Source organism: Pagrus pagrus (genome assembly GCF_965226575.1).
Source record: "Pagrus pagrus genome assembly, chromosome: 11".
NCBI lineage: Eukaryota > Metazoa > Chordata > Actinopteri > Spariformes > Sparidae > Pagrus > Pagrus pagrus.
Genome location: NC_140195.1, coordinates 22,212,838 through 22,226,560, shown reverse-complemented (window position 1 = coordinate 22,226,560; position 13,723 = coordinate 22,212,838). Strand labels below are relative to the sequence as shown.

The following is a 13,723-nucleotide window of genomic DNA, read 5'->3' as shown; positions in this document are numbered from 1 at the left end:
TTGTTCAGCTTTTCAACCCTCCATCTCTCCCTGTAGACTCTATCTCACTCAGTGTCTTCTCGTTTCTTCTGTATAGCCTCTTCACTCTGTTTATAATTGTTCACTTCTTTACTGAGTTGTTTGATCTTGTTGGTGAAATGTTTAATTGGTGAGGGTTGAATCCAAATCACATAAAGATAAGTGCCGTCCAATGAAAAGGCTTCCTATGTAATTAAAACTCCAGTCCAGTGAATTCAGCTTTCTCATAAACAAATCCAGCATCACTTGTTATTTAGGGATTTCCTGCTGCAGCCGGGCAGGTTCATTTGATTGCAATCTCCATACATTTAGCCCATATAATGCCAGTATGTTAGCTGTATAACCCATATAATGCCAGCATGTTAGCTGTATAACCCATATAATGCCAGTATGTTATATTGCCCATATAATGTCAGTATGCTGGCTCCCAAGGCAATTTTTGACAGTTCAACTCCGCCCACTGTCAGCAAACGGACAGCATACAATACCAGTATTCATCCTCTCAACCAAAGTTCTGAGGGAGAAAGTGTACTGAGGCCTCTTCTTAAAGAGCTTCTCTGTCCCCATCCTCCCTCCCTCTCTCTCTCTCTCTGCTCTTCACTGTTCACACTTATCTCTCTCTATCATTGGAACCCACCCCACAAAATGTGTGTGTGTGGAAGGGCATGACCCACAATGGGCTTTTGGACCAAATTGCCTACAGTCATCTTACAGTATTTGAGCAAATGTGTTGAACTGATCAGTCATTCTGGGCAGTTTGAATCATTCAAGTGAATTTCACCATGTCATATTTAAGTGAGCGTGTGTGTGTGTGTGTGTGTGTGTGTGAGTGTGTGTGTGTGCCATGGTGTTTACACATGGAGAAGTCAGTTTTAACTTGTCTTTGAGTTGGTGCTGGAATGTGTGTGTAATGGAGAGACGTGAAAATGATGGGAAACAAGAGATGGAGCCTCTGTGTGGGCATATGCATGCAGGCAGCAGTGAGTGAGTGTGTGCTTTAGAAAGTGAGATTTTCTGGTGGGAAATGTTTTGTGTTTTAGTGCCTCTTTTCATGAAGTGGGCCTGTCATTGGCCCCAGCCTGATGAATATTCAGTCGAGTGACAAAGAACGCTCACATAAACAAAGTTGAAGCCAATTAGTCCCCAAAGAGAGAGAGGGAGAGAGAGAGAGAGAGAAAGAGAGAGAGAGAGAGGGACATATTCACCCATGCAGAATCACAGTGCTCGTGTGTGTATCGGCCTGACACTTGCACTTGTTGCATACGAGAAGAGAAACCACGACAGAGTGAACCACGGCGAATCGATTTGAATTTTGGCCACCGCGGAGCTGCTAATTATCATGGCCTTACATCATAGGATTTAAATCACAATCCCAAATGTCAGCGTGGGTGCCAAGGTGTGGCCTTGCCGCTGTTTGTTGCAACTATGCGGTGCAATCCGTGCCCCGAAGGGCCGTGGGTTCACGTTCGCAGTTTCTCTCTCAGTCTTTGCGGAGCAACAGCAACAAAAGAACAGGGTGGAAATTCACGCCCGTCTTTACAAAAGAATGATTGTTTTCTGTTCGTCTTGACCTCTGAGGAGTTTTCCCACTCCTCCTCGCATCAGAACCTCTCACCTACTTTTCTGGGACCCTCCCACTCCTGTTAGATGTCATCATCCCCTCACCAATCCAATCCAATTGCTTTAACCTCTTGTTTTGTTACCTCTCTCGCCATCATCAGAGAGAGTCAGATATATAGCACCATTGCCGTCATTACAAGCTGCCCGCACCGAGTCTCAGATTGATTCCTGCCATGTGATAATTTAAGGATAGGATCATGACAAATCATGCAATTTAGTTTATGTTCATTGCATAAGTGAAAGGCTGCCTGCAACTTATAACTTGAAACTGGACCATTTGCAACACTGTTTTGCACAACAACCAAACAGAAACGCTGATATCAGATCACATGACTGTCATTTGGTACTGAAAGGACCAGCTGACACTAATCACTGTGATTGGTTTGTGGATTAACGCTCCACGTGAAACTTGAATTCTGTTAATCAAAACATAAACGAGTTACAGGTCTGTTGAGTCTGTCTGTAAGTTGTTAAGTCTCTATCAGACCAACATTCCAGAGTCTTCATTTACTGTCAGAAATGAAAAAGAAGAGCAGCAAATCCTCACATGTAAGAAACTGGGACCAGCAGACCACCAGTGTTTTGTAGACTCAGTAGCTGCCTCTTAACTGGAACCACATTTTTTTATCTATGATACCATTAAAGTTATAATTTTATCCATCATTTTGTTCAGTGTAAAGGTGCGATTCATTTGGTCATCTGGCACCATAACTTCCAGGAGAAAGTCAGAGCCTGAGGAAGGAAGTCAGCGATTGTGTCTGAACATAAAACGCATAAAACTCCGGATAGATTCTCATGAGAAATGTTGGTTGTTTCAAAATGTGGACAACAACTCCCATGATCCTATGCTACTCGTGTCTTCTGATTTGTTTTAAGTGAGAGATTCTTAGTGGGAAGAAAATCACGGCATCTCACCTCCTTATAAAGAAAAGTACCTCATCAATTCAATTCCCGACTGTTTGTTTTATTTAGGGTGGTGCCATCTCCATCCTGACGGCTTGTGAGAGGCCCAGTGATTTCGCAGGAGTGGTCCTGATTGCTCCGATGGTCAAGATGAACCCAGACTCGGCCACACCGTTCAAGGTACCACATTATGTCCACTCATTCTCTCAAATGCTTCTGACTTTTGCTCTCTGCTTTCCTTCCTAATCAAGTCACGCTGTTTCAGTTCGGTACTCAGTTAACCCAGAAGTCAGTCGTCTTACTCCACTGAGCCCTTCTGCGGGTAATGACTGTAACACTGACACCTTTTATTCTGCGTGTGTGTGTGTGTGTGTTGAGAATCAGTGTAAGTACCACTTGAGCAGCATTAGCTGCCTCTTACTGAATCACAGATACAAGTGTGTCCGGTTTTTCTGGACCAAACGCCAACGAAGCTGGTGTCAAAATCTGCATTCTTAGTCTGTTTTAACAAGTTAAAATGTGTTTTTGGATCCTGCACTGACATAAACATACAGTCAGGACACACTGGGTGAATTGTGCAGCACACACACTCATAGTTTCTATGACTGTCTCTCTTTGTAACACTCAGCAGATGGCGAGAAAAAGGAGAGCGATAGAAACATTCTTTAGGGAGGTGTTGATGTGTGAAAATAAACAATGCAATGCCCCGGTGTGATTTGTTTTTCGCTGTTTGCAGGTTTTCCTGGCGAAGGTCCTGAACCACATGCTGCCCAGTCTCACTCTGGGCTCCATCGAGTCCAAGTGGGTCTCACGGGACAAGAAGCAGGTAGGAGACAAATGTTTGTGGGCGCGCGTTCGGCTGGGAGAGCTGCATTGTAATTTGTGATTTAATTATCAGGTATGTGTGTCGCTGAAAATAGAATTTGCGAGGTCTCAAGGGGGAAATGTGCGTGAGTGAAGTCATGCACCGGGTTTTTTTGAACAGTCCCAGGATGGAAGTCAGCCCCACAGTGCATACTTTGAACCCTGTCCAAGCCTTATCGCGCCAAATTTCTGTGTGTACCTTGGGTGGGTTGTATTGTGTTTTATCTAATTATAAAAGCAGGTGCCTGTGCTGTGTCACCTACAGGACAATGGTCCGTTGTTTAGTTTGTATTTGGTTGTGTGTTACTTGTATAATCTCAAGAGGAACCACGGCTCCACGCCTCTGCTCCACTCCTCTGCCGGCACGTATATGTGTCTGTGAACGTTGCCTGTGGTTTTTGTACCGTTGGGGTTGTGTGTGAACATACTTCATACCTGTGCGTGTCCGCAAGTATTGACACAGCAAAGCTGCCCTTTGCAGAAACAGTCTGTAGTAACAATAGGATCCCACATCCTGCTGCTTCTGCTTCCCACAGTCCGTTAGAGGAAGTGGTGTTATCACATGTCTCAGGTGGAAGAACAGACACAACAGATTCAACAGATAAGTATCATGACATGATGAATCATTGACAGAAAAAAGAACTTTTAAGATGTTTTTTTTAATCAGATAGTTGACAGCAGAGAAAGGTAGCATGCAGATAGCTACTGTGTGTCACAGTTCAAAATAGGACCCAATTACAGAGGCAAACTAAACTAATGAGGGGATGAGGTGCAGGTGGAGAGACACTGGAAAGAGGGCGGAGCTAACAAGGCTGATGTGAGACAGGTGTGGGGGGAGGTGCACAGGAACACAGGTGAGGGGGAAGTAGAAAGGGACAACAAGGCACAAGAGGATAGAACTACAAAATAAAACAGGAAATAAGTAACCTAAACCCAACACCATGACAGTATGCTGCCAGTTTGGATATACTGTATGGTTTAGCTCTTCCACTGCAACAGTAAACAGATGTATCGTACATGACTGGGCGATATCATGCTCTATTTGTGATTTTATTATTATCATTATCCCAAATGTTCACTTTCTTTCTTTGGCTTTTGGATATGAGCGACAGTGGAAAGATCCACCTTGTTTCATTACCTAGGAGTAATTAAATTGTCAGTTGCCTTATTTACATTGTTTCATTCACTGTGATAGTGAGAGGGAGTCATTTCCTCTCCAACCTCCTCAAATGGTTTCACTGTTTGAAGGCCAAAGAGTTAAAATTATCCAATATTTCACAAAAAAATAAAGATAAGAGAAATACCCAAGAAATAAATACAAATCTGTGGAGCAGAACTTTGTTTTTTCTTCTTTCCTCTTCCACTAATCATCTCACACCGCCTCTGATTGATCTTGTGAGCCTTGGATGCGCCTGACCTCCAGGCAGAGAACCACTGTGCTACACAAGCTAAAATATTAAGGAGCACTTAGATGAAGTCTACAACTATCAGTCCAGCAAAAAGAAAGTTTAAAGATGATTGTGTTATGTAATTATTTATCCCAAATGACTTTTTGTGATTTGTTGTCATCTCAGTTTTGAAGGAAATGTCTCGCCTCGTGTTTCGGAGTGTCACGACTCCTCTGAGCCCCCGAACAGGTCGTGTTGTGTCACAGCTCGGCTTACAGTCATTCATTATTCAAAGCAGCAGCACATGTGGCCTGAGAGGAGTCGCTTCTGTTAGAGTCGGCCATCAGCTGTGTTTACATATACGCTGAACAGAGGAGGGAGTGTGTGACTTATGTGAGGGCACATATGGACCTGGAAAGTCTTCATGTTTGATGTCAGTGGAATGGGGTGTGTCCCGTGGTATTCAACGCGGATTTCAACTAATGTAAAGTGACACATCCACTTTCATCTTTCCTCTGACTCTTATTTTTCTTTCCATAAAAGCCCCTCATCCATTTATTTAATTCTTCTCACACACGCTCACACGTTTTCATCGCTCTCCTTTCCTCCATGGAGGCTCTCCTTCTCTTGACTTTCTTCCATATTTGGATTAAACTATGGAATTTATTGTTCTTGCTAAATATAGACGCTCAATACAAACATCCCGCCCTTACACTACCACTTTATAAATGCCAAAATGAAATTGGCTGATTGTTATATGAAGAAAGAAATGGAAAAAACATGCAGAGTTTAAAGTAGGACAAAGATGTTTGCGAAAGATTTCTCATCATCAAATTGTAAGTTAGCCTCTGGGACAGTTGGTCAGAATAAAGTCTGTGAACTTGAAGAAACAGAGGAGCAGCAGGATGAAAGCCTCTCACCCCCGCATCAAAGGAGCATATGTAATAAACCTTGGCCTATAAGTATTTCCTTCATTCTCTCTCCCGCCAGGTGGAGGCGTATGACACCGATGACCTGAACTTCCACGGCGGCATGCGGGTGTCGTTCGGCATGCAGCTGATGGGGGCGGCGGCACGCATCGAGAGGGAGATCCCGTCCATCAGCTGGCCCTTCCTGCTGCTGCACGGCGACGACGACAAGCTCTGCGACATCAGAGGCTCCAGGATGATGCACGAGAACGCTCCGAGCTCAGACAAGAAACTCAAGGTGGGGACGGTTTGCCCTCAGGAAGTGTTATGTAATGTATTTGATATAATTCTGCGATTTTAAAGGTATTTATTTGAAATGATTTGTTTGTCAGTGAGACAGCAAAAATGTACGAGGAAGCCACAGCTTCATTTTGTTCATGCTGTTCCTTTCTTAAGAAGGATGTATCGCATCACTGCCTTCTGACATTTTAACAAAGGCATTTGTCCTGGCTGTTTGGGAGGTCGCTACAGTTGGAGGCCAAAAGAATAGATGGTCTGTGGCTGACTGATACAGCTGAATTTCAAAGCAGTGTTAAAACGTGTACTGTTGCCTTGAAAACCTAGTTCAGTAAACTCCATTCTTATTGGCAAAAGGTGACTAGAAGAAGCTGTGTTGGCTGTTTGGATGAGTAACAATTTATATATATTTATATTTTATATATTTATTTAATTATTATGGTCATTATGAGGTTTATACTTCTGTTTTGGGTGTCTATTAGAATAAGTTTACATGCTTGCATGCTCAAAAAACACACTACTTTTCTCATACTGTCTATTGCTGCAGCACCTCTATTCACCCTCTGTCTGAGCACTTTGCCCAATGAAATCTTTCAGCTAAAACTTTCTCACACACAGCTGACTCCAGGAGCATTCACTGACGAGGCTGTTTTACATACTTCCTCCTCTGTAGAAGGATGTGTACATGTGAAGAAGGAAGTTCACACGCTGTCTTATCACATGTCTAATCACATTATTGATGTACAACTGAAACGAGCGGTGAGAGAAGTGAAGAGAGAATAAAGTTTCATGCTCACTTCTCATCTGCGGGGATATTCTCCTTTTCTATTGTTCAGTATCACACGGTGTTTGTGAGCTACAGAGGCTGCTTCATCACGAGTTATCAAAGAGGTGACTTGTGTACTTTTGTAAACCCGAACACAGCGCCAGGAAGTCAGAGAAACACATTTGCTTATTCTTTTTTTAAAGTTTTTCCACATAGGTTTAGCTAAGCATGAAGAATTTGCCTCATCTTTACTGCAGATACTCACTATTTATGTGGCATTTTCTGAATTTGTTATATTTAGAATAAACTTTTCTGAATGCAAACAAACCCGCAATCCCAACAACTTCTCTGTCGCATGCTCCTGTTCAGGTCTACGAGGGAGGCTACCACGCCCTCCACCACGACCTCCCAGAGGTGGCCGAGTCCGTGTTGAAGGAGGTGACCACCTGGATCACGGAGCGCCTGCCCGTCACGACATCGCAAGAACCGCAAGGCTCCTAGAAACATGATTCGGTCAACCATCCCCCCCCCACCCCATCTGTGCTCCAAGGCAACTGCCACCTCGTCCCAAGACGCCTGCTCACTTTCCAGCAGTCCATCAGGCTTAACAATACTACTACACTCTGGTCTGGGGAAATACATTTGAGCATATCGACTGACATTAATTTCTATGTATAAAAAGTTCACTGACTTAATCCTCTGGGCATATACTTTGAAATATGTCCACCTCACCCGTGTACCTATCAATCAGCCCAGGTTACACTGATTTGAATTAGATGATGGGGTCAGAAACCACTTCTTATTGTAGAAGTGGTTTCCCTAAAACTTGTGATCAGGGATGTGTATCTGGGGCAATGGGTTTATTTAGTTACTGTTTCACCATTCATCACTGAAGCGCAGCTCAAGTACAGTAAAGTTTAAGCTACAGTATGCTGGGGTTCAAAGTGCAATAATGACGTTTCCATCTCCTCGTTCATACACCCAGGTCAGATTGTTTTCAGTAGCCATGGCAAAAGTAATTCGATACGTCATTAATCTGCGCGGGGGCATTTCCTTTTTGCACATCCAACACCACTCACAGGCAGGTCAGAGGTCAGGATCAGCTGGAGGGCAGCACCTCTGGAGCAGCATAGCCAGGTCCTCACACTGCTTCACTGCCTTCAGTGGACACAGCGGACACTGTACACATTTTTAGTGAGACAGTGTTGTTAGAAGCAGTTTCCATGCCTGGTTTCAGATTTGGTGGCTCAGGAGAAACTGTCATCTTCTCAGAAAGCACCCTCTCCTCAAAATCTCCTCCGCCTCCTCCTACGTTGATGTGACAAATGCAGCTCTCATAGAGTCACTCTGAAACGTCTACTGGAGACACATGTGATTCTGCATATATAAAACAAATACTCTTCTCCTGACTTCCTCCAAATGTCACTTGACTAGTTTCAAGTCTAGTCCAAATAATTATATTCATCTAGTATCCAACATTTACTGACAGAGAGACCAAACAACACAATCCTTTTCCACAAGTCCTTTGCCTCTTTCATTGAGCCTATCTGCAAAATTAAGCAAATGAAGCTTCTCGCTCTGCCGGTGGGAATTAAGAGGGAAATGTCAAAAGGTCTCTCCTCAGTGTGACCTTTGAGCTTTTGGGTCACAGTTGACTTCACTGTTAGGGTCTCTCTCTGGAGCCGTAACTTCATTAAACCTTAGACTGCAGACAGGGGGCCCAGCTGGGGAACGTGAGAGAACACAGCGCTCTGTTACTGTGGACAAAGGAGTAATCATATGTTCGCATCTGCCATTCGGTGCAGACTTTCCACCCAGACACACCTTAAAGTTATATGGCTGCACGTATTTCTAGCATGGGTGGCCACAGCAGGAATCCAAGCCCCCTATCTCATAACAATGCCCTAGCCCTTTTTTTTAAACAGGAAGTCCTGTAGAATAGAATCCAGACGAGACAAAGGAAGAAATGTCCATCCGGGAAAAAAAATCCATATGTTGTCATGTTTTGAATTATCATTGTCGAAGTGTTTGCAGCTGTGTTCAGGAGTGTGTGCAGGCCAAACCGTAGCAATAACGTCACATCAGCGTATATTCTTGTCAGCGGTTAATTATAAGCTATAGACAGACGCACACTGAGCTCATGCACCTTTTTATATCGTCAGGCGGACTGTAATAAGCAGGTGTCGCCACGCGCGTGGAGCTTTTTCCACCTGTTGGTCGAGCATGAGAAAGTTTCAGCAGCGCGAGTTGCACATGTCCGTCCACCCCCGGCATCAGTCACATTTCTGATGTTTGTGGCAGTTCAGACGTCCAGTTCATGTCTCTGTGTGTTGACTTCAGACAACATTGGCGTCCTGTAGGAAATACATCCAGTGTGCAAGAGACACCACTGTCACCATGGCAATTTGATTCATCATCGCCCAGAGTTCAAAGGGACTCATGCAGAGCGAGTAGGGGAAGCGAGGAACTCATGTGTAACCACGGCAGCAGGCCAGCGGCGCGGCCCGTTTTACATGTGTAGTCACCACAGTGATCACAACGAGACTTGTGGAATGGGATGAATGTGTGGTCTCTCTCTCTAACTTTCTATTTCCTCACTCTCCCTATCTCATCCCGTGTCACCCCGTTTCACCACCTTTTTTTTCGTAGTTGCTGTGGCGACCAGCACTCTTTGTTCTGTCCATCACAGAGCCCCTTGTTCTGTTACAGATTCAAACATCTTGTACTGTCAGGTGCACATACAGTACTGCCCCTAGGGGTCAACTATCAGAACAGCAACAGGCTAAAGTACAGTACATTTGTTATGATTTATTCTGGACGTACAGCGGCCTCTTTTTGAACCACCGACACATCAGTTAACCTGCCGCTGACTCTGCTGAGCGTAAATTTGTATCTTAACCACTAAATGGCTTCAAAAAGCTGACATCTCTGAGCTCTCTGCTGACAATTTCCAGCTCTCATGTGTTCTGTTTCTATTTTTATCGTCTCTGTTTGCAAACTGTTCCCTGATCTTGGCTCTGAGTGAACCTGCTGGGTTGCAGAGGAAAATGAGATATGAATCAACTGAGATCAAAGTGAAGGAAAAGGGGGAGGGAAAGTGAAGCAAGTGCAAGATTATTAAGCACATTTCTTCACAAAATCCAATTTAAAATGCTTTGCAAAATGGGTGTTAAATAAGAAAGAAATCACAAGACATTAAAAACATAGAAACACACTTGAAAACCCGGGGGAATATAAAGAATGGCTCTCAGGATGTAAGCACATCCTCCTCTCTGTTCAGAAGACATTTTGTCAGCCCAAATATCAGGTTACATTGAGATGTAATGTGTTCATCAGTCCCAGTGGGAGTCAGACCCTTAACCTCAACCGGAGCTGCAGGGGTTTATATCACGAGCACTTGAAACACAAAAGACTCCTGATTGGGCTGCAGCAGCCAAAGCACACACAAAGGCTGCACAGTCCCAGTTGTATTCAGACTCCTAATAGCACCCCTGCTACCAAGTAACAGTAATATTCAAAAGCTCTACCTGTCAGACTACACGAGTGCATATTACTGCCACCGTTAGCTTACGGAGGTGGAGATGGAGAAGAGAGAGGAAAAGACAGGAGAGAAGCTGTCAGTAACCATGGCAGCATGTTTTCAGCCAGTGAAAGTGTGTAATTGTTAATGGTGCGAGATGTGAAGCAGACGTTGCCGTGCTTTCAAAGCTGGTTGTCCATTTTGCTGCTCCGAGGATTCCCTTTTGTGCGAGCGTCGAGATAAGAGAGCAAACAATTACCGTCATCAGTTCACAGTGAATATGAATAATAAGAGCTGCACACACTCACCGAATTCAAATCAGGCTTTGCTGCCGTCTGTACTGACAATGCAGACTGTAATTTCTTGGAGGTTTTAAGGCCAAAATGTTTCCTTTTTTTACCAGGACTGTGCATCCATACCTTGTCTTGATTTTTAAAAAAGAAAGTGGTGGATGAAAGAGTGAAATTAAGGAGTAATCCACCACTTTTTCACTAGATTTCATTCCGACTCACCTGCATTAAAGGTGTGTAATCCCTGACACAATGCTCACATCTTGTAAAGCCAATACAAGCATGAATCGTATGCAGCTTTGCCATACTGAGAGATAGCCATGTACAGATGCATTGCTCTGTTAATATGTAATAATCCACTCGACTGTTAATATCCTTTTTATTTAGGACAGAAGTTCTAAGTAAGGGAGAGAAAAATATAAGCAAGGCAGGAAACCGCTGAATCTAATTGGGCTGCGGTTTTTCTAACAAAGCGAAATTCAGTTGGCCTAGCGGTTTGTCAATGGGGCCGTTGTTGTTTTTTTTATCTCGACTTTATGACTGTTTCTAAGAAAAGAGCTGTTGTACATGATGGAGGACTTATAGGCACAGGGCCAGTCTTTCTGTAACTTTATGAGATTAACGTGTGCCGGAGAGATTCAGTACAGAGTTTGCATGAATGAGTCAGTAAAGAACAGCAAGAACTGAAGAGGTTTTCTCCAAAATGCTGTGAATGCATGAAAAAACACATCGTATCTTAAGTTCATCATCATTGAGCATTGAGTTGCACACAATCATTTGGTCCGTGAAATGTCAAAAAAATTTTAAAAAGAAAGAAAATGCTTTCCAAAGTGACATCTTCTAATTGCTTCTTTTGACCAAAACCCAAATACTCACTTCCCAATTAACTTGCTTTCCATCGACTAATCGATCGATCCACTTATCATTGCAGCTCTAATAAAAATGTCTCAATGATGTTGCATTTTGGACAAAACCCCGATTCAAATCTTGCTGCTTTTATCAACAATGTTGGTTGATTTATTTCTAATGGCCATACTGCTTGATAACTGAACATAATTGTAATACACTGTTTAATAGCATAGCATTGCTAACGACACTTGACGAAAAAACACACAAATCAATACTGCGATGTATTTTACATATCTTTTATTTATCTTGTCTAGAGTATTTATAGGAATTAATTTTATGTATAGGCTACTATATATTGATTATACATCATGACAAGGCACTTTTTATACCATAAACCAGCCATATTGTGTCATTTCTACTGTTGATGCTCAGCTACATGAAGCTCCATTACACTTTTTGAGAAGGAAACTGGTCAAGGTTGTATGTATGTACAGTCAGCAATCCCAAAAACATGTGACAATGTTTCTGATATGGTTTTGCATAGAGAGTATTTTACTACTGTCTGTTTAGTCGGCGTTGTGTTGAAGAAGTCTTGTTGCAGTTTGTCACAGAAGTATGAATGTTTAAAACATCTGATATTAAAATGTTTTTTGTGTGGTAACAGGACCTAAACAACCAGGGTGTTATTGCTACAAGTTTGGGAAAATCTTGTACACTTGTGTCCCAAATTTGCTTTTCAGGAACTCATTCCTACTTTAATCATGTCTCTCACTAGTTTCTCTTCTTACAAAATTGTTAAAATTACATGGATATGAGGGAGAGATTTAATGTAGCTCCCTCCAAGACAATTTTTTTCACAGTACATTTGAGGACTAAATTGCAGGTATCACGTTTTTAAGCATGTTCCTGGGAAAAATACGCCTTGGATTCATTTGACTAAGAATTTTAGAGATTTCTATGGAAAAAAATATATTGTACTTTTATTTTTGGATTGTCTAGTGTTGTTTGTGCCTTATTATTATGACGAATGTGTATCTGAGTGTGTGTGTGTGTGTTTTGATATAGATGAAGTGTGCCGAGCTGCAGATCTGTTACTGTGGTTGTCACATCTGTTTCTGGTTCAGTAATTGTGTCTGTCTGCTTGACTTTCTCCTGTCTGTCTCTTTCTATTCATGTCTGTCTGTTCGAGTTTCTGTCCAGTCGAGGGTTAAGCAGACCTGGGTCAAAAACAGTTTTTAAATCTTTAAGTACAGGCTGAGATGTAGCTTAGAAATACCTCCCAGCTTCTTTAAACACATGTTTTGTGTTAGCCTGCCTGAAGACACCCACAGTATCGAGAGACATGACACTTTACATTAAAGATGAGGCTTTTTCCCTGCTCGGAGTGCTTTATGGCCTAATGACTGTAACATTTGGAACTTATTTGTTTTCGGCCAGAAACAGAGAGTTCAGTTCATCACACGATAACACAAGGATTTGTAATAGGACAAGAACCAGATGTTCTCCAAGAATGTTCTGTATTGAATGATTTCATTTGTCCTTATTTGTACACGTTGAGATACTGGGGGTCTGTTGTGAAAATTACATTTGAAATTTTGAGTCGATGCAGAAGCATTGAATGAAAATAAACAAGTTGTCTATCAACATGATGATTCTTTGGACCAATCAACAAAAGGCTGTATACGTAGTTTTTCTTTGTTTTTTTCTGTGTTTGAAGTATGAAAACTATTCAACTTACATCATTAAACAATCAAGAAGGATTTTGAGTGAGCTGCAGCAGAAAACTCAGCTATCTGATGTGGAAACTAAGATGAAGTGTGAATTGTGAGGAAAAGTCATCCCATCGAGACTTACAGTGTAACAATGGTGAAAAATAACGACGGTCAGTTGGAGTGTTTATAGGCAGCACCTCATGGACCACATGACTTTAAGTTGAGGCATCACATTCTTGAGTCTTCCTTGTAAACTAATGTGTTGTTTGTTTCAGCAGTTCACTGTATACTGTCTGGCACTTTAGCTCAATCGCCCTGTGCTGATACTGAGACGTTGAAACCTTAATTTATCCCAAATTTATATATTAAACAGACTATTGACTGATGCATTGTAGTCACGTCACAATAAGTTGAGTATCTGCTTTGGACAATTGAATTAAAGTGTGTTTGTGACAAACCATTGTACATAAGATGTATATAAAATGTAATAATTACTTCTGAATCACTGAAAGTCAAACTACTTGTTACTAGAATGTTCATAATGTCTATAATCTCTTACAGAATAAACTATAAGACTGTTTAACTGCA

At 42.2% G+C, this 13,723-nt stretch overlaps 1 protein-coding gene across 2 annotated transcripts in view; it reads left to right on the top strand.

Moving 5' to 3' along the window:
• The window catches only part of mgll (monoglyceride lipase), a 39,834-nt gene extending 26,111 nt beyond the window's left edge, over positions 1-13,723 (top strand). For both annotated transcript variants that reach the window (XM_084367702.1, XM_084367703.1), the window contains 4 exons: positions 2,611-2,721; positions 3,278-3,367; positions 5,784-5,999; positions 7,134-13,723. In XM_084367702.1, the coding sequence (XP_084223828.1) occupies positions 2,611-2,721; positions 3,278-3,367; positions 5,784-5,999; positions 7,134-7,265 (549 nt within the window). In that variant the 3' untranslated portion in view covers positions 7,266-13,723. The remainder of the gene's footprint in view (positions 1-2,610; positions 2,722-3,277; positions 3,368-5,783; positions 6,000-7,133) is intronic.